The sequence below is a fragment of the Lemur catta genome, chromosome 3, assembly GCF_020740605.2.
Source record: "Lemur catta isolate mLemCat1 chromosome 3, mLemCat1.pri, whole genome shotgun sequence".
Classification (NCBI taxonomy): Eukaryota; Metazoa; Chordata; class Mammalia; order Primates; family Lemuridae; genus Lemur; species Lemur catta.
Genome location: NC_059130.1, coordinates 92411543 through 92438302, shown reverse-complemented (window position 1 = coordinate 92438302; position 26760 = coordinate 92411543). Strand labels below are relative to the sequence as shown.

Below are 26760 nucleotides of genomic sequence, written 5' to 3'. Positions count from 1 at the left end.
ACTTTCTAACACTTTGCCAGCAATAAATTGGGGTGCCCCAGAGACATTTAGGAATCAAGGATTACTGCATCAGGTAAAGGATTAATGTAGAGTAACTTGAAAGCTGCCTTGTACATCTAAAATTGATCTTCTAAAATGCTAAAGTCAGAGCTTTTCCCAAAACCTTCAGGCATTTTCTCAGACTAACTGCACCTGGGGGTAGGTTGTTTGGTACAGTAGGAAGAGCACTGAATTTGGAGCCAGTTTGTTCATCTGTTCCCTAATTTGCTAGGCCCTTGGAATACAGAAAAGAATTCAATGTAGGCTTTATCTTAGGGAATTTGTCATTGATGGGGTTACAGACCCATCAGCATGTACTTGCAATAAAAATAACAGGTATCGTTTATTGATGTGTGCTGTGTGCCAGACACAACACTGAGTGCTTTATGTGAATTCTCTCGCTTTATCTGCTATAGTACAATGTGATTGATGAGCTCTAAAGAGAGGTAGGTTCTGAGCACAGAGGAGGGTGTGCTGACTCTGCGTGGAAAGTCCAGGGAAGGTTGAGTGTTGACAAGTAGATAGGGTTCATTGAAGCTAGGAAATAGTATGAACAACCTCACAGAGGTGTAAAGATACATGATACATTGCAGAAATTGCAGATAAAGTAGTTTGGCATGGCTAGAGTAAAAGATGCCTGCAGGGAAAAGTTTGTAGATGAATTTGAAGAGTTAGACTGGGGGCCGGGGGATGAAGGGCCTTGTGAGGAGCTTAGCTTTTATCATGCAGTCAGTGGGGTACCATTCAGTGGTATTAAATTGAAAAATGACACAGTCAGATTTGCATTTAAAATAGTAAAAATCAGTAGCATTTATGGAGCACTTAATACATGCTAGATACTGCATTATCTTATTTAATTTATCTAATTTAATCTTCAAAATCCTATAAGAAAGATACTGTTATTACTCCCTAAATTTACTGATGAGCAAACTGAAGCCTGAAAGGGCTAAGTTAGCCCAAGGTAACTCATTTCTTAAGTAGCAAAACCAGAGCCCAAACTCAGGTTTGTCTCATTCCAGAGCCTAAAGTCATGCATTTTCCAGCATTGAGTCGACAAACATTGACTGATGGCTGCTGTATGGGAAGCACTGTGCTAGGCCCAGCGTGTGAGGAACAAGGAGGAGACACAGCCTCTCTACTCACTAGGCCCAGCACAGAGACAACTCTATAAAACGACATGATAGTGCCGTGCGGTACACACAAACAGAACATAGAAAAGGGAGCTCGCAGGTATTCAATCTTCAAAAAAAAGAAAAGGGAATAATTACATCTTTTCCTTCTTGTGTGTGCATATGTGTCTGTTGGGGGCAGGGGACTGTTTGTTATTTTGAAATTTAATTTAATACTTAAATATCTTTTTTTTTTTTTGAGACAGATTCTCATTCTGTTGCCCGGGCTAGAGTGCCGTGGCGTCAGCCTAGCTCACAGCAACCTCAAACTCCTGGGCTCAAGCAATCCTCCTTCCTCAGCCTCCCGAGTAGCTGGGACTACAGGCATGTGCCACCATGCCCAGCTAATTTTTCGTATATATATATATGTTTTTTTTAGAAGTCCAGCTAATTTCTTTCTATTTTTTTTAGTAGAGATGGGGTCTCACTCTTGCTTAGGCTGGTCTCGAACTCCTGACCTCAAGCAATCCTCCCACCTCAGCCTCCCAGAGTTCTAGGATTACAGGCGTGTGCCACCACGCCCGGCCAATACTTAAATATCTAATTTAAAATTTAATATTTTGCTGTTTTTCTTTCCTTGTAACACATTCACTACTCAGTCTTCTGTCTTCTACTTTGCCTTTCGACCATTGCACTAAAACTGTTCAGACACAAGTCACCAAGGAACTAGTTGGCCAATTGGCAGATCCTGTGGCCTCTTTCAGTCCTAGTCTTCCTTCACCTCTCTGCAGCACACAGCGAATACCTCCTGTTGAACCATTTCCCCCAGTCATCTGTTCCCTGTTCTCACCGGTCTTGCTGCCTCTTCTTAGGTTCCTCCTCTGCCCATCTCTTAAATGCTAGTGTTTCATGAGCACCATCCTGAAGGTCTGTTCTCCTCTTTCCCCTTCCTCCACACTCTCCCTGATGAGCTTCCTCTGCTCCCATGTCTTGAGTTTTCCTCTGTTGCTGAGGACTCCTACGTGCGACTGCCACCCTGACAGTTCTCCCGAGCCCCGGATCAGCAGCCCCAGCTGCTTGCTGGACTCCTGCACTTTGACTTCCCCATATTGGTTCATGTTCTTTGGTTGCAAGTAATAGAAATCTCACTTAGAATAGTTTAAGCACTAATGGGAAACTAATTATAAGGGTAAAAAAAGTGGGTCTTAGAGAATTGAAGCTAGGAGTACAACAAGGCCGCAAGAAGGGGAGCTCAGGAAGCGCTCATTCTCCCTTTCTCATCTCTGTATTTTTTTTTTCTTGTGTGCTGCTTTTCTTCCATCTCCATGGTGGCCTTTTCACAGTTCTTACATAGTTCTGCCACAGTGATTTGAACAATTGTCTTTCTATCTACTTTTAAATTCCTAGGCAAGTAATCCACACTGGTCAGCCATTGGAGGTGGGAGGGAAGGTGCAGCCACACTGTACAAATGTGGCTCCTAGAAACCAGAGCAGTTCCCAGAAAAAAGAGAGTCTCCCCAGGCCAGGGAGATAACCCAGGAAAGTATCTAGTGTGGGAACCTCAAAGTCTGCAAGTCCAAAACTGAACTTATGTTTTCTGCCTAGCTGCTCTTTCTCTATCACAAATGCAGTATCCTCACCTAAGTGGCTTATCTTCTTCTAGTGTCATCTATTCACTGAAATTTCCCTAAAATTAAAGCTACAGCAGTTACCTTCTACTCCTGCTTCTTTCACCCTTCAGGTCTACCCCATTGTCTGCAGCAGCCCAAGTCTGCCCACCTGTCTCCATTCTTGCTGCCTTGACTTAGGCCTTTTCCTCTGAATTATTGCAGTCGCCTGTTAATGGGTTTTCCTGCTTTTAGTCTTGCCCTCTGTAGTGCAGCCTTTACACTGCAGCCAGAGCGACCTTTCTGACATACCTGTCTGGTCATGTCACCCCCTAGCTTTGAGGTCTCTCTATTCCTTACAGTCTGTCTGGGGTGGAAAGTGAACATCAGTGAAGGCTCCACTGAGAGTAGCCCCTTGAGCTGGTGTCTAGATGGTAAATGAAGCTTGTTGGCTAGAGAAGCAGGTAAAGCTGTGTGTCTGTGTGACATTCCTTGGTGTCAAAGCTCAAATGGTTCCTGAGGAGCAACTTGCCCCTCTTACAGCTGACTACCCTTCTCTGAGTTCTTGGCTCTGTGGAGCTTTCTATACTCCAGGTCGTTTCTCCCTGTCATCAGCTCTGCCCAGTCGGGTCCTGCTTAGCCCAACCACACTGGCTGGCCAACGGATTGCTGAAGTGACCTTTGTCTTCTCTATAGGCTCATGAGCGCTCAGAGAGCAACGAGGTGGCTTTTGTGATGCAGCTGGTGAAAAAGCTGATGATCGTCATTGCCCGCCCAGCTCGGCTCCTGGAATGCTTGGTGAGTGGACTCTGGGAAGGTTAGGTGGGGAGATTTGGAGAGGGACTTTAAAGGAATTTTCCTGCTGATAGCAAAATTGGTGATACCCACTGCCATCTCTGTTGCTGAGGTCCTTATTTAAACATGATTTGCAAGCACTGGGGGGCGAAACAGCATCCTGTGAGGACAAGCAGGTGGTCCTGAGGGGTGTGGCTGGGGGCAGTGTTAGTCTGGCCCACCCCATGCCATGCAGGCTCCAGATTAGTGAGGGCCCTGGGGCCAGGGAGCATCAGGAGCTTAGGCCAGTCGAGTTTGGACAAATTGAGTCCTTCATTTAATCATTCAGCTACACTTTACCACTTAGTACCTACCTCATGCTGGAGGTATAGACGTGAATAAAGAAGAGTCCTGATCTCACAGTGCTTCCTCTATAGTGGAGTTAGGGAGGCTAAGGCAGGAGGACATGGAAATAATAATTATAATATTGTAAGAAGTGGTACAACTGAGGTCAGTTCAAGCTGCAGCAGGAACATGGTGAAGGAAGTGCTTTAGTCCTGCTTAGAGTGGACATTCGTGGGCCCTTAGGAGACGTGAGGCTTACTCAGTACCTGAAGGGTGAGTGTGACTTTGCCAGGTGGGGATCTGGGAGAGAGTATTCAGTGGCATGGAGGGTGTGTTTGAGCAAGTCGGGGGATAAACTGGGAGGCAGGCCACGCTGAGATCAGGGAGGGGGTTGGTTCTTGGCTCAGGAGTTTTACGTTGTCCCTGTGGCCACTTGGGGACAACTTGGAGAATATCCGTATCAGCCCAGAAGGTTCCCTTGTGCCCCTTTGTCATCAGTCCTTTCCCCTCCTGCGCCCAGGCAGCCACTTACCTGCTTTCTTTCACTGTGGATAAGTTTGCACATTATACAGGTTCATGTAAATGAAGCCATATAGTATGTTCTGACTTCTTTCAGTCAGTGTAATGTTTTTGGAAATTTCATACATTTTGTTGCATATATCAGTAGTTGGTTCCTATTTATTTCTGATTAAATATTCCATCAGGCTGAGTCCTAAGAAAGATTATTTTGGCCGCAACATGGATAGTAATTGGAATAGAGAGTGGGATGGCCAGGGAAACCAGTGCACAGGCACACACAGCAACTCACGTGAGACACGGCGGCCAGAACTAGGACAATGGTAGGAGAGCAGAGAGGCAGAGATGCATTAAAGAGGTATTTATGAGATAGACATCCTGACCAGCTAGGGGCTGGGGAAGTTTAAGAAGTTAAGATGACTTCCAGGTCTGGCTTAGATTATATCCAGATATAGTATAGTATAGTTCTCCAAAACAGTGGGGCCAGAGGGGATGAAAGCAAGAGCAGGGGCCTAGGGTTGTGACCAAGCAGAGAGCCCCTCCCTCAAGAACATAAAGGCCATGGCTGAGCAGGGGCTTGGAATCAGGCCTGGGTTTGAATGTTGGTTTTCTGCTCCTTCCTACCTCTGTGACCATGGACAAGTCATTGCATTTCCTGTGGACCTCAGTTTCCTCACCGAGGTCAAGGAGTTGCTGTAAGGATTTCACCCAGATTGTGGCACTTAGTAGGCACTCAGTAAGTGAGACCCTCATTATTATGTGCAGGCGCAAGGACAGTGCTCTGTTCAGCATTGGATCTCCAGCCCCTAGCACACAGGAGGTGCTCAGTAAATACTGAAGGTATGCGTGCACCATAGGGCTGTGAGCTGAAGCTCTTGAGAACCATAACTGAGTGTGTGCAGGACTGCTCTGGACTGGGCATCTAAACACTTCTGACAATGCCATCAGGCTGGCAGAAGGCTTGGAACCAGGTGAACAGACTGAGCTCTCTTGAAACCAAAAGCTCTGGTCCTTCTTTCTGGGAAGACAGCATATGCTTAGGATGTCCAATCTGGAGATGACCTGTAAGACAGCTTTGTCTCCATTCCCATGATCCCTGAATCATATTGTTGCTGGGTATTCGGGGGTGGGACTGTCCCATCACAGGAGAAGGTCTTCTTGTTCATCTCACTCTGCTATATGCTGTAAAACCACAGAGGCCGGCAGCCTTCACTTGAATCTCTCACCACGGACTCCCTCTCTCCCCTGGTACAGGAGTTTGACCCTGAAGAGTTCTACCACCTATTAGAAGCAGCTGAAGGCCACGCCAAAGAGGGACAAGGGATTAAATGTGACATTCCCCGCTACATCGTTAGCCAGCTGGGCCTCACACGGGACCCCCTAGAGGGTGAGCATCCTTCCTGGTGGCTGCCGGCGAGCTCTAACAGCACCTTGCAGAGAGGCTTAGCTTAGACATGGTTATGACATGGCTAGGGGCCTGGGGACTATAGGAGACACCCTGTGACAGACCAGCCTTTCCTTGGAATTGCTGTTCACATCTGCCTGATATATACCAACCTGGATTGCCTTGGGCCCAACTGGGTTGCATTTAGAACCTCAGATTAAAAAAGTTTAACAACAAAGGACCACAACCACATTTGCAAAAATGGTCACCTCCTCTGTGTACTTACCTCTCCTGCTGGCCACCTTATAAATCCTCCTGTGTCTGGGTGGTTCGACTTGGGGCTTCTGAGGATATCTCTGTTCTTCTGGGCTCCTGCGTGAACCATGCCCTGGTCTGTGGGTGTCTTGCTCCAGCCTCCCCTGCTTCCCAGCCCCATCCAGCAAAGCAGTCTTGGCTGCAGGATGGGCACTAGTAGCCCAGCTTAGGTCTTGTTTTCCAGGACAGGTCCCAGGTTCATAGAACTTGCCAAACCTTGTGAATGGCACTGGACTTCTAGAAATAGGAGTAGCAATGGTATTTGGCTTGTTTCCTCATCTGAAAGCTATGACTACATTGAGAATAGAGCCATCAAACTGGATTTGCATCTAGGCTGATACAGAAAGCATTAATGCCTACCCGACATGCACTTGTTACGTGATCTGAGGGGTCCTACTGAGTTGCCTGAAATTGCCTCATACGCTTTTCTCTCGTGTCCTTGTTTGGTTTCTAGAAATGGCCCAGTTGAGCAGCTATGACAGTCCTGACACTCCAGAGACAGATGATTCAGTTGAGGTAAAGACCCTGAGCTTCTGCTCTAACCCCAAGCAAAGGGCTATGAATTCTCTTTATGAGAATGTCTGAAGCGGAGGGGTAGGGTAGGGGAGTTTGGTGGCTGCAAACACTGTCTGAGAAGTCATTCTGCTCCTGAGGCAGAAGGGGCAGGAGGCTACAGCAGGGCTGAGCTGAGGCGATGCTGAGGCCACAGCTTCCCCACATGTGTGGGCTCTGAGAAGCATGCCTGCCTCCTGCCTTCCCCCTTGTCTTCCAGGGCCGCAGGGCATCCCTTCCATCTAAAAAGACGCCCTCTGAAGATGACTTCGAAACCATTAAGCTTATCAGCAATGGCGCCTATGGGTAAAAGCAGGGCTCAGAGTGTGGCTGGGACCAAAGTTGATTCAGCCTTTGGTCTCTTCCATCTGAGAGTGTGTGATGCCAGCCTTCTGGGCAGTGAATGGCTCGGGGTAGACTGTCCCTCCATGAAGCCTCCTGGGGAGGCAAGAGTTCAGTTTCCTCTGACATCTGATCATTGTTCTTTTTCCAGGCAAGATTCCCACCCCTCCTCCCCCCAGCACCCTTCCACACCCCAGCATCCCTCCTGCCCCCAACACCCCTCCTCTCCCCGGCACTCCTCTTTTCCCTGAGCTCTAGGGAAGCATTGAGCTATGTCTTCAGGATTTTTGTCTATTAGGAAATTTAAGAGCTCTATGGGCCAGAGGTCCCAAATCCTTCTTGTTAATATGCACACCCCTGCTCCCTTGTTCCTTGCATTAATCAAGGTGTGAGAGAAGGCATTTTGGGTGGTGAAGAGCACAGCTCGGTGCTAAGGGGCCATGGGGATGGGATGGGCTGTGTTTCCCAGGGCTGTATTCCTGGTGAGGCACAAGTCTACCCGGCAGCGCTTCGCCATGAAGAAGATCAACAAGCAGAACCTGATCCTGCGGAACCAGATCCAACAAGCCTTCGTGGAGCGCGACATTCTGACTTTTGCTGAGAACCCCTTTGTGGTCAGCATGTTCTGCTCCTTTGAGACCAAGCGCCACCTGTGTATGGTGATGGAGTATGTCGAAGGTACTGGAGAAAGGTGGCCTAGCACAGAGGCCAAGGCACAATCTGAGACTTAGTCCTAAACAGGGACCAGCAGCTTTGTACAGGGGTAAAGTTTCAGGGCCCAGCTTCCGCAGCCCTCTCTGGCATTGGTTTCTGCCTCAGGATCTCAGAGGCACGGCGAGCCTTTGGCCACAGCGGGCACAAAGCTGCCTGCCTCTCCCATGAGGCTGCCCGTGTCAGCTGTGATGAGAGGCACTCGGGCAGGATGTAGCAGGCCAGCAGCTGTGGAATCTTGTACCCTAAAGCCCGCACACCCTCCGCTGCTGACCTCAGACAGGAACAAAAGCAATAGCAGAGCTGCGAAAGCGCAGGGTTGGGTGCCGGGAGGATTGTATCTGGGCCCTCAGAAGAAAGGAAAGACATTACCCTGGCTGATGGCTTGTGAAGGGGACACCCCTGAAAAATGCTCTGGGAATGGAGTAGAAGAGCGACATGGGGCATAGCTCTGGAGAGGGGCCCTACCTCTTGCTTTTTCACTGTACAGCTTCCAAAATATTTTGCCTGTCTTGAAGTTGAAGCTGAACCAAATAGCCCTTTTAATTTAGTGGGTACATGCTGGGAGTGCATTATGTCACATTACTCAGAAATGAAAGGAAAGCCAATAGGAAGGAAATAAACGCTAATGTCTCAGCCAAATTTGTTTATAGTATACAATATTTCCATTCTAAAATAACTGAGTCCTATCCCTGCAAGTCAACTTACAGGCAGAGAGGCCTGGGTTCCTTCCCTCTCTGGCCTCAGCAATGGCCTTGACAGCCATTGGCAGATTCTCCTAACTTTCTGCTCCTCTTTACACCCTGTCTCCTGCCCGTGCCAGCCGCAGAGGCTAGAATCACAGTCTCCAGCACCAAGGTATTCCATGAATCTCCTCTGGGACCTCACAGATTGCGAGGCTGGAAACTGGCTAGAACAGGGAACTGGATCCTCCCCTCATGGTGGCCTGGGCTTGTTGCAGGAGGAGACTGTGCCACTCTGCTGAAGAACATCGGGGCCCTGCCTGTGGACATGGTGCGTCTGTACTTTGCGGAAACCGTGTTGGCCCTGGAGTACTTACACAACTATGGCATCGTGCACCGGGACCTCAAGCCTGACAAGTATGCCCGCGGTCTGGGTCCCTTGTCCAGGGTCTCCCTCAGGGGCCTCTAGATAAATGGAGGCAAACACAGTACATTCGAATCTGTCCCAGAATGGCTGCTGGGAACCAGTGCTCACATGTGTGTCCATTTAGGCCTAGTACTTTAGTCCCTGACCACCCAGATACAAAGACCTTTGCCACAAAGTCTGGTAGGAGCACCATAAAGCTTCAGTGACATGAAAGAGTCACTGAGGAGCTCCACTGAAGAAGCCAAGCAGGAACAAAAGAATCAGCACTTCTAGTAGATAGCTAAACAAATGTCCCAACATTTACTGACACGTACTCTGTGCCAGGCTCTATAGTCTAGGTTTAAATATAGTCCCTGGTGCGTAGAATTTGAGTCTGCAGTGGGAGCCAGAAATATATGTGTTTAGGCTATTTCTTGGAGGGCATTGGTCAGGTGGAAACAAGAGGGAGAAGCTCTCTAAAACTGAGGAGCGGGATGTTCAAAGGCACATGGGTGTGGGGGAACATTGCCTGCTCAGGACCTCAGATTACGGCCACAGCTTAGATAGATAGTACGTCAGAGAGTAGTAAGAGAAAAGGCTAGAGAGAGAGGCAAGGGACTCTTTAAGGGCCTTTTTGTTAAGTTTGGGTTTTATTTTAAAGGATCCTGGAAAGTCTTTGAAGGGCCTGTTACCCAAAGGTATGATGGGATGACATGTTCACATTCTGGTTTAGGTTTAGAAAGATCTCCTGCCAGCGGAAAGAGACAGTGAGACCACTGCAGTAAACCAGCCAGAGAGAGTCAGGGTGGAGAAGAGAGGGGACAGTGCTGGGAAGTAGAAAGGAAAGAAGATAAGGTTGAGTGGGGGTGGAAGGGAAAGTGAGGAAACAGAATATCTCCCAGATTTCCAGCTGGAGACTGGTGCAGGGTGATGAGCCTCTGTGGTAGAAAGTGGCTTTGACATTGGACCTGAGTTCAAATGGCCACTCTTCTGCTGTTTAACTTGGTGAGTTTGACTCTGTTAATTAAATTCCCCTGAGCTTCATGTGCCTCCTAAAATTGGGATTTTAATACCCACCTCTGTTGTGTTAGTTTCTCTAGAAAACCTTTCAAGGGCCAGAGCATTTTTAAAGCACTTATCACAGATCTCAGTAGGTAACAGACATTTTTGTTTTTCACTGAGAAGAGGAGCCAGTTGGGAGGCATGACTGTGTTTTGGGCAGGTTGAGTTTGTGGTGCTCACGGGTAGGCGAGGAGCTCATGAAAGATGTCAGGGCCAGAGATACCGAGGGGGAAGCATTAGGATACAGGGTGAAGCCTTTGGCACAAGATGAAATGGCTCAGGCAGAGTGTGTGGAGGCGTCTTATTTCTAGTTTCTCCCAACCAACCCTCCTCCCAAGACCAGCCATGGATGTGGAACAAAAATATGTGTCCCCTTTTCCCCTCCCTGGTACAGGAGCATTGTGAGCTGCTCGAGTGAGGGGTGGGGAAGCTGCCGCCTTCTGATTCCAGGATTGTTTTTTAAGCACCAAAGGAGGCGAGGAAAGCTTCATCTTTCTCTGCTGCACCCCTTTTAATAAAAGAATTTGTTCTCTATAATTTGGATGCAGTCAAGGATCCAGAAGGCCACATATGGCCCCAAGGCCACAGGTTCCCTACCCTAACTAGGACAATAAATAGAAATGGAGTTGTGAGGATGGGCGGAAGGCAGGTTAGTTGCTTATGCAGAATGAAGCGCTCATGAAGCCAGAGCTATTTCCATTTGCACAGCTGCCTGGCTCCCTGCTGAAGACAGCCTGCTTACGTCCCCCTGTACCTCTGTAGAAGCCTGAGTGGGAAAATTTGGCGTATACTAATATCAGCACTCTTGGAAAACCAGAAAATAACTCCCTAATTTTGTTTCTCTGGCCAGCCTCCTAATAACATCCATGGGGCACATCAAGCTCACTGACTTTGGACTTTCTAAAATTGGCCTCATGAGTCTGACAACAAACTTGTATGAGGGTCACATTGAAAAGGATGCCCGGGAGTTCCTGGACAAGCAGGTAAGGGAGGATAGTTGAGGCCTTGGGGGTTAAATTGCAGGCCTAAGAATAAGGTCTTAGGGCCACGTGCATACCCTGTAGCTAGATGGTAAGACTGGGAGCTCCTATCTTTTCTCTTTTTGGTTCCAGGGAGGCACTGAGATTGGAAACACATTTGGAAAACAGGATGGGCCATGAGAATCATATGGATATAAAATTCAAAGTCATCTTCCTCCTGAGGGTTTGAGGAAAATAGGGCATATAACTGTTAACACTCACAGAGTTTCTTTCTTTTTTTTTTTTTTTGAGACAGAGTCTCGCTTTGTTGCCCAGGCTAGAATGAGTGCTGTGGCATCAGCCTAGCTCACAGCAACCTCAGACTCCTCGGCTTAAGCAATCCTACTGCCTCAGCCTCCCGAGTAGCTGGGACTACTAGCATGCGCCACTATGCCCAGCTAATTTTTTCTATATAGATTTTTAGTTGGCCATATAATTTCTTTCTATTTTTAGTAGAGACGGGGTCTCACTCTTGCTCAGGCTGGTCTCGAACTCCTGACCTCGAGCAATGCACCCGCCTCGGCCTCCCAGAGTGCTAGGATTACAGGCATGAGCCACCGCGCCCGGCCACTCACAGAGTTTCTTATGAGATCAGTCCTAAACCTCCCAGCTGAGTCCAAGGACACAGGTCTCCTGGGGCCTGTTGTTCTTGGAACACAGCTCCAAATTTCCATTGGGCTGTGGCCCAGTTTCCTAAGAGTAGCCTGGTAATTCCCTGATTTGACATATCAGGTTGTGACTGTTCACAAGTCCCTGTCGTGGTCATGTGACTGGTAGCTCCTGTTCTTTGGGAGGCTGGAGTGCAGAGGCCAGTTGTGGGACCAGATGCCAGAGGGTGTTGAGGGTTCAGAGAGTGTTGGTTCCAGGCTAGAATTAGATGTTTTGGTTAATTAGGAAATACCCCACCAACAGTTCCAACTCTGGTTCCCTGGGGCTCCTACTGATTTTGTTCATTAACTAAGGTGAGCTCAGTTTTCATTCAGAGACTTTTCTGCTCCAGAGGAGGACCATCCCCCCCACCCCCCCCACCCCCGGCATCATCATGCCAGGAAGCTGCCTCAGGATGCTGATCCAGCCTGGCTTCTCTGTGCCCAGGTGTGCGGGACCCCAGAGTACATCGCCCCTGAGGTGATCCTGCGTCAGGGCTACGGGAAGCCAGTGGACTGGTGGGCCATGGGCATAATCCTGTACGAGTTCCTGGTGGGTTGCGTCCCTTTCTTTGGAGACACCCCGGAGGAGCTCTTTGGACAAGTGATCAGCGGTAGGTACCATTGCCCTGGCCTGGTGGGGAGACAGAGTCCGTACCCGCGAATATGATTTATGCGTGCACCTTGTTCTGAATTCGTGTGTGTGTGTCACGCTTGCTTCTTGGCGGGAGGTGAGGGTGCACATACACACGGTGTGCCCTGGGCTTGATCTGTGTTCCTGTATCTCCCGTATGTACATAGGTGTTCCTGTTTTGTGTGTGTGCACATTGCAGGAGTGAGTTCTGTGTGTGGAGTGTGTGTGTCTGCATTGTAAAGGCAGGGTGGGCTGGATCTTCAGGACAGAGAAGTAGTGTTTTGTAATGCCCACCCTGGATCGAGCCATGCTGTAGGAACCCGTAGAACTGAAGGACTGGGGTCCCAGGCAAAGTGTTAGAGTCCCTGGGCCCTTTATGCCTCCCTTCCTTGCACTGTCCTGGGACCCTCTTCTACATCCTCTCACTCTACCCACAATTTCTCCTTCCCCTCTCACCCCCAATGACGTCAGATGAGATTGTGTGGCCTGAGGGTGATGATGCACTGCCCCCAGAAGCACAGGACCTCACCTCCAAACTGCTCCACCAGAACCCTCTGGAGAGACTGGGCACAGGTAGGACAGGTCCCAGGAACCTTTTTCAGTGCTTGCAAAAGGGGAGGGAGGCTGAGCTGATGCACCCTGGAGTTTGGGGTTCAGGTGTGGGCAGCCCCTCTGGACCCTGAAGCTCTGCCCTGGTCCCTGTAGGCCGAGGAGGAAAGGTGCTTACGCTGAGGCCTCCGGGTGTAGCTGCTTGTGACGTGGCTTCTTACTTGACTTGCCGAGCTGGACTCCACGCAGCTCATCCCCCCTTATCCACAGGCAGTGCCTATGAGGTGAAGCAGCACCCATTCTTCACGGGTCTGGACTGGACGGGACTTCTCCGCCAGAAGGCTGAATTTATTCCTCAGCTGGAGTCAGAGGATGATACCAGCTACTTTGACAGTAAGGCCACCAGTGGGGTAGGGTGGAATATGGGTCCTGCCTGTTTGCCCAGAAACACCTGTGCACACTGAACTTGGCGTTGGAAGCAACTTCTCAGGGCTCCGCTGAGGTCTGATAGGGTCATAAGGAGGCCACCAGCAGAGGCTCTGAAGGAGACTGTCCTTTGTGTCTGGCCCAGCCCGCTCGGAGCGATACCACCACGTGGACTCGGAGGACGAGGAAGACGTGAGTGAGGATGGCTGCCTTGAGATCCGCCAGTTCTCTTCCTGCTCTCCAAGGTTCAGCAAGGTGCGACTGAGGAGGCCGGACTGGGCAGGGCAGTCTGGGAAACTGGGAGAAGAGAACCTGTCAAGGGACACGCCTGGGGCAGGCTCAGGAGTTAGTGGTGGGGCCACCTCTAGAAAAGAGGAGCAGAAGGCGAGGGCTGCAGATAGCAAGTGGTTCTAGAACCACTCCAGCCCCTGATGTGAAATGCTAGGGAGAGGCCACGTCAGACCAGCAGAGTAACTGCTTCCCCAGGTACTCAACAGGGATAGGGGGAGGGAAGGAGAGGACTGTTGAAATTCCTGGATTTCAGGTGCCGAGGATACTTAACCGCGGGGGGCTGTCGGAGCCCATCCCGAGCGCAGCCCTGTGCCCGCAGGTGTACAGCAGCATGGAGCGGCTGTCGCTGCTGGAGGAGCGCCGGACCCCGCCCCCCCCCACACGCAGCCTGAGCGAGGAGAAGGAGGACCGCTCGGACGGCCTGGCCGGGCTGAAGGGCCGAGACCAGAGCTGGGTGATTGGCTCCCCTGAGATGTGAGCACCCAGAGCCCACACAGGGTGGGCAACACAGCTGTCTCTCAGGTGTCACGGGTCATGGCAGAGATTCAGATGCTGGTGGCGGTGAGAGGGCATTCACGGGGTGGCTCCAAGAGGAATGTCTGAGAAGAAAAGTTCTGTTACTGTAACCCTGTGTGCCCCTAAGGAGGCCTGGGCCGTCTCACCCCAGGTGTGTGTCTCATAGATTACGGAAGCGACTGTCGGTGTCTGAGTCGTCCCACACGGAGAGTGACTCAAGCCCTCCAATGACAGTGCGACGCCGTTGCTCAGGCCTTGTAGATGTGCCTCGGTTCCCTGAGGAGGCCAGCAGTACCCCCAGGAGGCAGCAGCAAGAGGGTATATGGCTCCTGACACCCTCATCTGGAGAGGGGGTATCGGGGCCTGTCCCTGAACGGCCAGTGGAGCGGCAGCTGAAGCTGGATGAGGGACCTGTCGGCCAGAGCAGTGGTTCCAGTCCAGGTGGGGCCCAGGGGTGGTCAGAGGGCCTAGTCTGGAGGATACCACAGAGAGGGAGGGAGGCTCAGCTGCATCGCCGGTCTCATTGCTCACTTGGGCCCACAGCTATGGAGACGCGAGGTCGTGGGACCCCACAGCTGGCTGATGGAGCCACAGCCAAGGCCATCAGTGACCTGGCTGTGCGTAGGGCTCGTCACCGGCTGCTATCTGGGGACTCTACGGAGAAGCGCAGTGCTCGCCCTGTCAACAAAGTGATCAAGTCTGCCTCAGCCACAGCCCTCTCCCTCCTCATCCCCTCAGGTGAGGCCCCTGGGGAGCTGGGCTGAAACTCAAAGGAAGGGCCTTGGAATCTCTGTGGGCCTGTGGCAGGAGCCTGCATGTGGCAGGTCTGCGCATGTGTACTTGTGTTGAGGAGCAGGTATCTGAGAAACTGTGTGTCACTGCGTGTCCCTTTGTTACGGAACTGGAGGTCTCTGAAAGTGTGCGTTGGTGTCTGGGGTTGTGTGCGTGTGCCAGAAGGCAGGACACAGCCTGCAGTAAGTGCAGGCTTTGAGGCAGAGAGCTCATGTTCAAATCTTGGCTCCATCACTAAATGGTTGTTGACCTTGAGCAAGTTGCTTCACCCCTCTAGGCCTCAAGTTCATCCTCAAAAAATGTGGATGTTAATAGTGGCTGTTATTAATAGTTGTGGTGTTTAAATATGTGTGACAAGCTTATATAGTCCCTGAAACATAACAAATGCTGGCTGCCATTTCCATGACCCCCACCCCCACCAGGGGTCTGGGAGGGTCTGGGCACGTAAGAGTCCTTTGCGGGGCAGGGGCTGTGGGGAAGGTGCACTTTCAGGCTGTGTCTGTGACTAGAGCTGTGCTGGGGTCAACAGGCTGGACAGGGGCCAGGCCAGGGCCCTCTGACCCACTGAGTCCTGGCTTCTCCTTTTCCAGAACACACCTGCTCTCCATTGGCCAGCCCCATGTCCCCACATTCTCAGTCATCCAACCCGTCGTCCCGGGACTCTTCTCCAAGCAGGGACTTCCTGCCAGCGCTCGGCAGCTCGAGGCCTCCCATCATCATCCACCGAGCTGGCAAGAAGTATGGCTTCACCCTGCGGGCCATTCGTGTCTACATGGGTGATTCCGATGTCTACACTGTGCACCACATGGTGTGGGTATGTCCAGCCATCCAGACCTTTTGTCTCCCAGCGTCATCACTCTGCCACCTTCCCCTTAGTGGAGCCCACCTGTCCCCACTAAGGGGTCAAAGGGTGATGGTGATGGGGGTCACAGCTTAGTGAGTAGAACCAGGCCCCACACTTCATGCTCAGGCTCCAAAGTGAGGCCTGTTCTCTTCCTGAGGCAGCATGTGGAGGACGGTGGTCCAGCCAGCGAGGCGGGGCTTCGTCAGGGTGACCTCATCACCCATGTCAACGGGGAACCCGTGCATGGGCTGGTGCACACGGAGGTGGTGGAGCTGATCCTGAAGGTTGGTGCTGGGGAAGCTGTGTGCTGTGATCCCTGAATGACCCAGCTGTGGCGGGGGGACAGGGGGAGTTGGGTACATGTATATCTGGCACTGAGGACAGATGCAGGTACACACAGAATCGGTGTGGCACGGGAGTGGGTTTTCTCCACAAGGCAGTACCTGCACTGATCAAGGTCCGGGGATCCTGAGCTGTGGGTAGGGCAGGAGAAGAAGACGGGTGAGCCTCTTCTCTGTCTTCCTACCCCAAACCACTCGGGCTCCGATAGGAGCCATTTCCCAATCTGTGAGGAGGGAAGGCAGGTCTGTGGTTCATGTGTGTTGGTGCAGGGGTTGGAGCTGTGGTACAGCTGTGCCCAGGGGTAGGGCAGGGGCAAGGGATGGCCACCACCTTAGCCTAGGCCTCATGCTCTGCTCCGCAGAGTGGAAACAAGGTGGCCATTTCAACAACTCCCCTGGAGAACACATCCATTAAAGTGGGGCCAGCTCGGAGGGGCAGCTACAAGGCCAAGATGGCTCGAAGGAGCAAGCGGAGCCGGGGCAAGGATGGGCAAGAAAGGTGAGCTGGGCTTAGTCCGGAGGGTCTTCTCTGAGCCACAGGGGTGCTTGAGCTGGGTGCCTCAGCCCCAGGCACAATGTGTGCTGGGCCCTGTGCACCCATTCAGCCTTTAACTCTGATCTCTGCAGCAGAAAAAGGAGCTCCCTGTTCCGGAAGATTGCCAAGCAGGCATCCCTGCTCCACACCAGCCGCAGCCTTTCTTCCCTTAATCGCTCCTTGTCATCAGGGGAGAGTGGGCCAGGCTCTCCCACACACGGCCACAGCCTTTCTCCCCGATCTCCCACTCAGGGCTACCGGGTGACCCCCGATGCTGTACATTCAGGTACAAGGGGCTCCTTGCAGATCAGCAATAACTACTGGGAAATGGGAAAGTGCGTGGGCCCTCTGCTTCCCGCAGGTCCCGCTCTCTGAATCTCTCATTCAGCTCAGCCCCTGAAAGATCCAGAAGTCTTGGGGAGAAATTGATGGAGGAAGGGGGTGGACAGTTCTGGGACATTACAGGGCTAAGCCCTGCCTTGCCCCTCAGTTGCTTCTAACAGCTAACATTGCTCTGCCTTTGTCTGTCTGTCTGTGTGTCCCAAGTGGGAGGGAATTCATCACAGAGCAGCTCCCCCAGCTCCAGCGTGCCCAGTTCCCCAGCCGGCTCTGGGCACACACGGCCCAGCTCCTTACATGGTCTGGCACCCAAGCTTCAACGCCAGTACCGCTCTCCACGGCGCAAGTCAGCAGGCAGCATCCCACTGTCACCCCTGGCCCACACGCCTTCTCCGCCACCACCAACAGCTTCACCTCAGCGTTCCCCATCGCCCCTGTCTGGCCATGGAGCCCAGGCCTTTCCCACCAAGCTTCACTTGTCGCCTCCCCTAGGCAGGCAACTCTCGCGGCCCAAGAGTGCGGAGCCACCCCGCTCGCCACTGCTTAAGAGGGTACAGTCAGCTGAGAAACTGGCAGCTGCACTTGCTGCTTCCGAGAAGAAGCTAGCCACTTCCCGCAAGCATAGCCTTGACCTGCCCCACTCTGAGCTAAAGAAGGAACTGCCACCCAGGGAAGTCAGCCCTCTGGAGGTAGTTGGGACCAGGGGTGTACTATCCGGGAAGGGACCACTGCCCGGGAAGGGGGTGCTGCAGCCTGCCTCCCCACGGACCCTAGGCACCCTCCGGCATGACCGAGCCGAACGACGAGAGTCTCTGCAGAAGCAAGAAGCTATCCGCGAGGTGGACTCCTCAGAGGATGACACTGATGAGGGGCCTGAGAATGGTCAGGGTGTGCAGGAGCCGAGCTTGGCACCTAACCCAGAAGTGGGCCTGAATCCACCCCCCACAGGAGCAGGAGAGGGTAGGGAAGGGGATACCTTCTTGCCCAGAGACCCTAGGAGACAGGGCCCAGTAGTCCCAGGTCTGTTGGCTGGGGTCACACCAGGGCCTCCCAGACTAGAAGGTCCCAGTGGTCCCCAGAGAAGGCTCAGGAGCCCAGAAGCCTTTGAAGAGGCTGCCGCCTGCTGCTCACCAGCCCCCAGCTTGGGTGGGTCTGGACCCACAGATCCCATCCCCCCTGAAGGCTGCTGGAAGGCCCAGCACTTCCACACCCAGGCACTAACAGCACTTTGTCCCAGCTCTTCAGGAGTCACCCCCATCAGTTGCTCTGCTGCCCCCTCCACCTCTGGGAAGCCAGGCATGTGGTCCTGGAAATCCCTTATTGAGGGGCCAGACAGGGCATCCCCAGGCAGAAAGGCAACGATGGCAGGGGGGCTAGCCAGCTGCCAGGATTTGGAAACCACAACTCCAGTCCACCCTAAGAACCTGTCTCCCAGGCAGGAGGGGAAAACACAGCCACCCAGTGCCCCTGGGCTGGCCCATCCTCCTTGTGAGGTTCCCAGCCAAAGCTGGCTACGGCAGCCTGAGTGTGCACACATAGAGAAAGAGGATCCAGCCCTGAGCATCACCAAAGTGCCTGATGCCTCAGGTGACAGGAGGCAGGACGTTCCATGCAGAGGCTGCCCCCTCACCCAAGAGTCTGCCCCCAGCCTGCTCTGGAGGGTCCAAGAACCAGGGGGCCATCAAAAGCACCAGGACTTGACATTGGTGCCAGATGAGGTTTTAAAGCAAACATAGCAGTTGTTTGCCATTTCTTACACTCAGACCCGTGTAATACATGCTCCTGGAAACCAGTTTTATGTCTTTCGCTTGCTTCTTTCCTTCCGTCGACACGTGTAACTAGGTGCTGTGTTGCTGCTGGGAACATACTGGTGAATAAAACGTTTCCGCCCTCAAGGGAGGGGTGCATAACCCAGCTTGACTTCCCAGAGACTGACATCTGAGCTCAGACACGAAGAATCAGTGGTAGGTAGCAGTTTGCTGGGTGTGGCAGAGCGGGAGTTGGCTTCAGAAAGAACGTCCAGGCAAAGTGCAGCATTTACAGTACGTCTGTATGTTCAAGGACCAACAATGATGCAAAATGGAAATGGATCTGGCAGGTTAGGCATGGGCCATATCTAGTGGTCTTCCGGGAGTTGAGACTTTGTGAAGGTCTGCAGTCCCCAACCCCTGGGCCATGGCCTGTTAGGAACCGGGCAGCACAGCAGGAGGTGAGCGAAGCTTCATCTGTATTTATAGCTGCTCCCCATCACTCGCATCACCGTCTGAGCTCCACCTCCTGTCAGATCAGCTGTGACATTAGATTCTCATAGAAGCACAAACCCTACCATAAACTGCGCATTTGAGGGATCTAAGTTGCATGCTCCTTAGGAGAATCTAATGCCTGAGCACCAGAGGTGGCTGCACCCTCAGTGAGTAGAACTTCACTTGGTGTATAGTGTAGAAGGGAAGGGAAGACATAAATGGGACCATGGTGTGGGGGGAGTCAGGAGGTTGGCATCACAGGGCAAGGAGTGGGTCTCGGTAGAGGGCCGAGGCTAGAAGAGGAGTGCTCCACGAGGAGCCATGGATGGTTACACAATCCAGTGCCTAGGTCTGAAGGAGAGGTGTCAGGCCTGTAGGCAGGAAAATGTCTCTGAGCCATCAGCTGGGTGCACCCTGCTGCTCTTGGTAGCCCTGCACAGGGAAGGCTGGGGCCACCAGAGGGCGTGCTCTACCCACGGTGGCAGAGCCTATCTGTGGGCATATTTGGGCCCTCAGCCATCCGGTCCTCACTTGATTTCACTTTCTCCTTCCCTCACTCATTCATTGACAGCAGACGTTGGGCTGATGTACTGGGCACTGCGAAGACAGTCACAGGCTGTTTGTTGCCTGGAGGATTGCAGGCGGATGGCTCGGGGGGAAGTGTCCATGTATAATACGAATATGTGTGTCAGGATCTAGTCAGAAGCACCATACATAGGTGAAGGGAGTGGGGAGAAACATTTTGCAGCTTTTCATGGGAACTGCCCTCCCAGGGGGTTGGAAATGAGGATGGAGGGGTGAGCACAGAGATGCTAAGCATCCTCTACTGCACAGGACAACTGCCTCAAGTGTCAGTGGTGCCCCCACCCCCACCCCTTGAGAAACTAACTGCTGGATTATTCTGAGGGGAGTGAGGAGATTCTGAAAGGTAACTTTAGGGAACCAGTATTATCAGATTTATGTTCTAGAAAGATCACTGACAATGTAGAGAGGCTAGAAATGGAGTGGGTATACCAGACAGAATGATGTAACAACCCATTATGATGGTCTAAACTGGGACAGCAACAGTGTGGCGATAACCCCAGTCTGAGGAAGGAAGGAAGGAGGGAAAGGGTGGGAAGCTGGACACATAGATTTGGGAGCCATCATGAAATAGATGGTAAATAAAGCCATAGGAGATGAGGATTGTCCAGGTAACGTGCAGAAATGAGAAAGGAAGAGGGCCTAAGATATCGGGATTAGCTCAGGGGATGCAGCCAGTGAAAGGAGAAGTTGAAGTGAAGGATGGATGAGATCTGGAATCCAGGAAAAGCCAGACTATTTTAAGAATTTTGAGGCCGGGCGCGGTGGCTCACGCCTGTAATCCTAGCTCTGGGAGGCCGAGGTGGGTGGATCGCTCGAGGTCAGGAGTTCGAGACCAGCCTGAGCAAGAGTGAGACCCCGTCTCTACTAAAAATAGAAAGAAATTATCTGGCCAACTAAAAATATATATACAAAAAAATTAGCCAGGCATGGTGGCTCATGCCTGTAGTCCCAGCTACTCGGGAGGCTGAGGCAGTAGGATCGATTGAGCCCAGGAGTTTGAGGTTGCTGTGAGCTAGGCTGACGCCACGGTACTCACTCTAGCCCGGGCAACAAAGTGAGACTCTGTCTCAAAAAAAAAAAAAAAAAAGAATTTTGTAATTCCCCCTAATAGCAATTATAAGTTAATATTTTATACAGGTTCACATTTGCATTTTGAAAAGATGACTGGTTGCTATGAGAATGGATTTGAGGGGACAAGAATGGAAGGGAGGCCTTGCAGCATTATGGGTAGAGATGGTAATGAACTTCGAAGTGATGTTTTTATTGATATTTAGAAGGTAAAATATGGGTTGGTGAAGGACTTTAGGTAGCTGAAGCAGAGGGCTGTCAAGGATAACAACTACATTTCTGATTTACATAACCAGAAGAATTTTATTTCTATTCATTGAAATATGAAACAGTGGAAGAGAACCAGGGCTACATGGTGACCCTGGATTCAGTGCTGCACTCAATATGCTGCATAGGAGGTGTCTTCCAGTGGGTTTGGACAGGAGAAACGGATGGAATTGGCCTAGAGATGGGGAGTGGATTCATGGCTGTGGATGGAACTGCCAGGTAAAATGGCAAAAGTGCGAAGGCAGGAGACTTAAAAAGCAAGAGATGTCAGAAGAAACCTAGATGAATGAGTTGTGATAGAGTCAATGAAAGAGCTTTCCATGGAGAAAGCAGTCAACAGTGATGATTACTGACGACATCAAGGAAAGCAGTTTCAAATAGTGGTGGGACCAGTCCTGAAATGCGTGGAGGTGAGGAAATAAACACATTTAGGCAGCTCTTTCAAAAGGCTTGGCTTTGAAGAGGAGAAAATAGATAAGGGTAGGTATTGCAGAAGTAGAATGAGAGACAACCATGTTTAAATGTCAATGGGGATGATCCAGTTGAGAGGAAACAGTTGTGAAAGAATTGATCATTGACCATGGGAAATTCCTGAGAAGATGCGAGAAAATAGATGAGAAGGTGAGAGAAAATAGATTCCAAAATACATGTAGAGGGATTGGCTTTAGTTGGAGGAAGACTACTTTTTGTAAATTAACAGGTGGGATGGAGAATAGTTATATAGATGGCTTTGTAGATGTGATGATAAGAAGGTAAAGGAATTCATAGCCAACCACGTTTTTTCTGTGAAGCAAACAGGTTTGAAGTGCCGGTGGCTGTGCGACACCCACGTCCCAGTAGAGACATCAGCTAGCAGGTAGAGTTCAGAAGAAAGGACTGGGCAGGCGACAGAAATCTGAGCATCCTAAACAGAGAAGTAGGAACGGCTGTTGGGATTAGGAGAGATTATCTGTAGTTCTAGTATTGGTCTTGGGGATGCTGTGTAGCTAAAGTGTGGTGAGGAGGAAGAACACAGGCAAGGTCATTTAGAGCAACAGAATATTCCCCTACTCAATCTGATTATTTGGAATTTAGTACACGTCGGTGGGGCCGGAGACAAGGCTGAAAGCTGCAATATCCTATGCAACGAGATTGTCAGCGTTTGTTGATTATGCTCCCAACACATAGGAACCTCAGTAAAGTGTCTTGGCAGGAGGTGACAAGGGTCTGGAGCAACAGTAAGATAGTCTATAAGACTGAGTCCACTTCCCCTTCCTCCAGAGTAGAATGCAGAAACAATTCTGGGCAGAAATATGTGATGAGAACCAATAAGCAGGGCTCATTAGGAGTGGGTAGTGGGGTGGGGAAGAAATGGCTGTCAGACTTAATTTTCCCAGAGTCAGTATCTGAGTCTCCCTGTGTCCTATGTCGGGTGGTCAGGACTCTGGTGTCATGCCTGTTAGGGTCGATTCCCTGAGGGAGCCTCCGGTGGCCCCAGTTCAGCCGTGGGACTGGTCTTTTGATGCTTATTAGAGAGACGGTTTGGGAGTTTCGTGGGCTTTTTAATGCTCCAGTCTTCTCTCTTGACCCCCACCTTGCCCCCAGCACCGGACCCCCCCCCCCCCCCACGACACGGCCACCACCACCACTAGCATGAAGACAAAAAGTTGCTTTATTGCAATGTCTTTATTGCATTACTGGAGCAAGTTGGCCAGACTGTCCCCTCTTGGGGAAGGTTAAAAACAAAAAGACCAAAAAGTATCTCCCCTCACCTTCCCCCCACCCTCCCCCACAACTGCACAGCAATGTCTGAACACATCTGGTGACAAGAACAATTTGCAAAAGTGGCCTAGGAACTACATTATGAACTGTCCCAACACGACATACAGTTGGCTTCCTTGTGAATCAGATATTTTTACGTAAACTACATGAATTTTTTTGACTACATCAAAGACAACAGAATAGGTTTTTCACACATAACAACAGGGCACCAAAGTCACATGCTGGAACTTGTAAGGAAACAAGGTTGTCACAAGTGGCTAGAGCTAAAGCAAGGCTGAGCAGCTGGCAGCAGAGGACCCATCTGGACCCTCTGTTTTCTGAAGCCATTGAAGCCTCACAGAGGCCTACTCTAGGGTCTTAACTGGCAACAGAGACCACCTTAGAAACCAGGAATTGCCCAGATGCAACTCTTGGTTCAAGAGAAAACATGGGGCTGGTTCCTTGCAGCAAGAAGAGGAGACCCACAGAAGATACCACACTGACTTTCAGAGCTGTTTCTGAGCACATGAGGTCTAAAGTAGGAGATCCCATCAAGGTTTGGAGAGGGAGGAGTGGAAGTGTGAAGTCCTCATCCTTGGTCAGATTAGTGGTTAGGACACAGGCAGCCTATCCAGGCCTGAACCATGGCCAAGGTTTGACATCTTTGGCCAGGTGGAGACAGAGCATTGTTCTGTAATGAAAGTTCCACCTGGAAAAGATGAGCCTAGGGCCCGTGTCCAGCCAGCCCCACACTGCTTTCATGTTGCTGGCTAGCTTCTCTAGCCAGGAGAGAAAAACCAAGCCCCTCTGGTCTTGGTCTGTCTCTTTACCCTCTTCCTCTGTGAGACTGCAGTTAAGATGCCAAGAGAGCTAGTCCCAGGGCCCAGGTGATGGGACAGGATACAGAGCTAGACTAATGAAGGCCACAATCTGCTCCCAAGCCACGGAGTGAAGGAGAAGCGTACCACCCCTCCACGCACACCAGGCCCAGTGGTTGGTAGACTGTCCCTCTGCCGTTTCCACTGGCTCAGGATCAAACAAGTCATATGGCAACTGGTCAGAAAAGATATTTTCCATTTCTCAAATGATCCCTGGGTCTTAGATCCCACAAAGCTATGAATTCAAGAATGAAAAACAGAAATGAAAGTGAAGGAATGTAGGACTGAAGAAAAGCAGCCCTTCGCAAGCCAGCCCAAATGTGGGTAATTAGATGGCACTCGCTCTCTCTTTGCACACCCTCAATGTCTGCCCAAAAAGGAACAGACACATTGTTCAACACCACAAGCGCATATCCATATACCCATTTGATTTATTTTAAAAGAACACACTAAAATTTTAGTACCAGATAGAAGGGATTCCTTGGACCTAATCGTGAGCATCCACTGCTTAACCAGGTTCGACACCAGGTGCAAAGCATCCAGGTGTGCCCAGCAGCAATTAGCCTGGCATTGCTCAGGAAAACTTTCAGTAAGATTTCAGTCTGGCAGTGTGGGGAAGGGGTGTGATGGCTGTTAGCCAAGGGCTTAAGTCAGAACAGTGACATTTGAGGGCGGTTCATTTATCTCTATCTCATCCAATCTTGAAACTGCAAGATAGCCAAGGAAAAGCCAAAGGTAAGCACTTTCCTTCCTATCCTCATCGCTAGTTAACTGGAGGTTTTTCCAAAATTTTTTGTCAATGTCTACATCATGGTCCATATTTTAGACCCTCACCCAGGTAAGTGCTTAGAGAAGGTAATATTTTTCTTTCACCCCCAAAACTAGAGCTTTCCTAGCTGTAAGACTTATGAACCAAGACCCCAGTACTGGCTTCTCTAGCTCAGCCAGGATGTCTGACTGCACAACTTTGGGCTCAAACAGCTGACTTGCTCTGAGCCTAGTACGGTCCCAGGATTGGCTCAGAGGCAGCTGGACTTTGTCAAATGAGTGTTGACTGATGGGTGTGGGGCATAATAGAGGCAGGAGTAGATGCCTGCTCCCCCACGCCCATTCCATTCGGCTAGCTTCACTCAGCTGTAAGGCTTAAGCCACATGGAGCAGAAGATTCCTGGCCTAAAATCAAGGCCACTGGAGCATGAGGGCAGACTGTGCACATTGCCTTAATGGCAGGATCACAAAAAAGGCAAGAAGAAAAAGCTTCCGGATGGCTTCTACCAACAGTCTAAACTCTGTAAGCCATCTTTTCTCCCTACAAAAGCTTCAGAAATCACTGTATGGAAGCACATGTATAATGTGGTATGACCCTCACCCTGGACACCAGGGCCCCTGGGTCTGTGATTTACTGAGGTCCCTGACCACAATCTGACTCCCCTCCTTAGCCATCTATGGCTCCCTAAACCTTACCCAGCAAAGGAGGGGGAGATGAAGGGAAATAAAACCATTTTACTGCTTCTGCAGGGCCTTTAAACTTTGGGAAGCACAAATTAAGAATGTTGTTCTATATCATTATTTGGTATATCAAGCCATCTAAAAGCACTGGATTGCACCTTTACTCATACAAACAAGTTACAAAGGTTTCAAACAACATACCGTTCTTTAGGCTAAGGAAACACCACACAAGCACCAACTTCATGTTAAGACTCAAAGCTCACCATCCCCACAAAAAGAATGCTATTCTTCATCTCCAAGAAACAAGGATAGGACAGAAGGGGTTACACTGACCAATTTTAGTGTTTACTAAAACTCACAAATTCTAGTTTTGTTTTTATTTTCAAGTTTTGGTACAGAAGTATACATTCAGCTACTAGTGCTGTCTTCTCCCATCAAACCTTGGTCTGGCAACAAACTTTGTTTTGTTGGTTTCTGAACATAATGCTTCTCTAAAGGGAGGAACATGTGAGATGCTGAATTCTAAATTATGTTAGTAAAATAAAGTACCTTCACTTGAAGGTTTTTTACCACCTTAGATTCTTTAAATGAAATCCCAAGCCTCCCCATTTTCCTTTGGTTGTCTTTCCACCAAATCCCATTCTGCCACAGAACCCAAACAGACTTTTTTGGGGAGGGGAAGGAAGAGAGACTGCCAGAGCAAAACAAAACTCCCAACAGAGCCAGGCCCCTGCTGCATTCTCAGAGTTAAAGACCAAAAGAGGACATGGACTCTTCAAAGGCTTCCAAATACATCCCCCATCCCCAGCCCCCATCAAGCCTAGTCAGTTCTGTTGAGCGTCCCTGGCTAAACAAAACAAAAACCCCAATGAAATAGACTTTCCCAAAAACATCTGCTTCCAGCTTAGTAAGTCAGTGCAGTGGCACTGCTGAGTCGCAGAGAACCCAGGCCCCTAATGCCCCCATCCAGGCCAGCGGCTGCTCGGCCTCTCCACTTCACATTCACAGAATCACATCTTGTGCAAAACAAGCAGTCTACGTAGAAAGAATGCCCTCATCGTAGTCTAATAAAAACTGTAGAAAAACAATGCTAAAGAGCCACCTCTCTCCCCACTTCCTCTTTATCTGCAGAGCGAGGGCATCTGTGCATAGACAGGGTAGGCAAGCCTGACGTTGAGGGAGTCGTTGTGCTGAACCAGGGATGTCTGCTGGTAATGGAGCACCAGCTCTTTCAGAGAGCTGTACAGGTTGTAGGGCTCTGCAAAGCCATAGCCCCGAGCAGTGCTGTAGATCACACAGTGCTTCACTTCCCCGTCGGCACTGCAATGACACACCACAGAAAAAATGTTAGGGCAGATAACAATGAAGACAGAGAACACTAAATGACCAGAAGTCTGAGAGCAATTGTTACGCAAAGGAGGAAGAGTCAATCAGACAAAGCTTGTAAAATTGTTTCCCCCACCCCCTATAGACTTGGCCACAGATACAGACATGTTAAAACAACCATAAATGTGAGGTTTCTTAACTCTCAATTCTATTCATCGATCTATGTCCCTCCTTATGTCAAGACCTCACAGTCTTGATTACTAAGTTTTGAAATCAAGTGGTGTGAGTACTCCAACTTCTTTCTATTTTTTTCAAGATTGTTTTGGCCATTCTGGGTCTCTTGCATTTTCCTATGAATTTTAGAATCATCGTATCAATTTCTGCAAATAACCAGCTGGGATTCTGATGGGATTGTGTTGAATGTGT

At 50.4% G+C, this 26760-nt stretch overlaps 2 protein-coding genes across 9 annotated transcripts in view; one reads left to right on the top strand and one right to left on the bottom strand.

Moving 5' to 3' along the window:
- Positions 1-18570, top strand: part of MAST2 (microtubule associated serine/threonine kinase 2) — a 196118-nt gene extending 177548 nt beyond the window's left edge. For 5 of the 8 annotated variants that reach the window (XM_045545522.1, XM_045545520.1, XM_045545528.1 and 2 more), the window contains 19 exons: positions 3452-3553; positions 5645-5777; positions 6544-6605; positions 6862-6947; positions 7453-7661; positions 8656-8794; positions 10696-10828; positions 11960-12125; positions 12617-12718; positions 12965-13087; positions 13266-13375; positions 13731-13885; positions 14094-14368; positions 14471-14665; positions 15310-15533; positions 15725-15847; positions 16267-16403; positions 16532-16725; positions 16986-18570. In XM_045545522.1, the coding sequence (XP_045401478.1) occupies positions 3452-3553; positions 5645-5777; positions 6544-6605; positions 6862-6947; positions 7453-7661; positions 8656-8794; positions 10696-10828; positions 11960-12125; positions 12617-12718; positions 12965-13087; positions 13266-13375; positions 13731-13885; positions 14094-14368; positions 14471-14665; positions 15310-15533; positions 15725-15847; positions 16267-16403; positions 16532-16725; positions 16986-18514 (4197 nt within the window). In that variant the 3' untranslated portion in view covers positions 18515-18570. The remainder of the gene's footprint in view (positions 1-3451; positions 3554-5644; positions 5778-6543; positions 6606-6861; positions 6948-7452; positions 7662-8655; positions 8795-10695; positions 10829-11959; positions 12126-12616; positions 12719-12964; positions 13088-13265; positions 13376-13730; positions 13886-14093; positions 14369-14470; positions 14666-15309; positions 15534-15724; positions 15848-16266; positions 16404-16531; positions 16726-16985) is intronic. The other 3 variants (XM_045545523.1, XM_045545521.1, XM_045545527.1) reach the window with 2 other exon arrangements.
- Positions 18571-22590: 4020 nt separating this feature from the next.
- The window catches only part of LOC123634187 (phosphatidylinositol 3-kinase regulatory subunit gamma), a 99117-nt gene continuing 94947 nt past the window's right edge, over positions 22591-26760 (bottom strand). Inside the window, exon 10 of the mRNA XM_045545518.1 lies at positions 22591-26328. Within this exon, the coding sequence (XP_045401474.1) occupies positions 26130-26328 (199 nt within the window). The 3' untranslated portion in view covers positions 22591-26129. The remainder of the gene's footprint in view (positions 26329-26760) is intronic.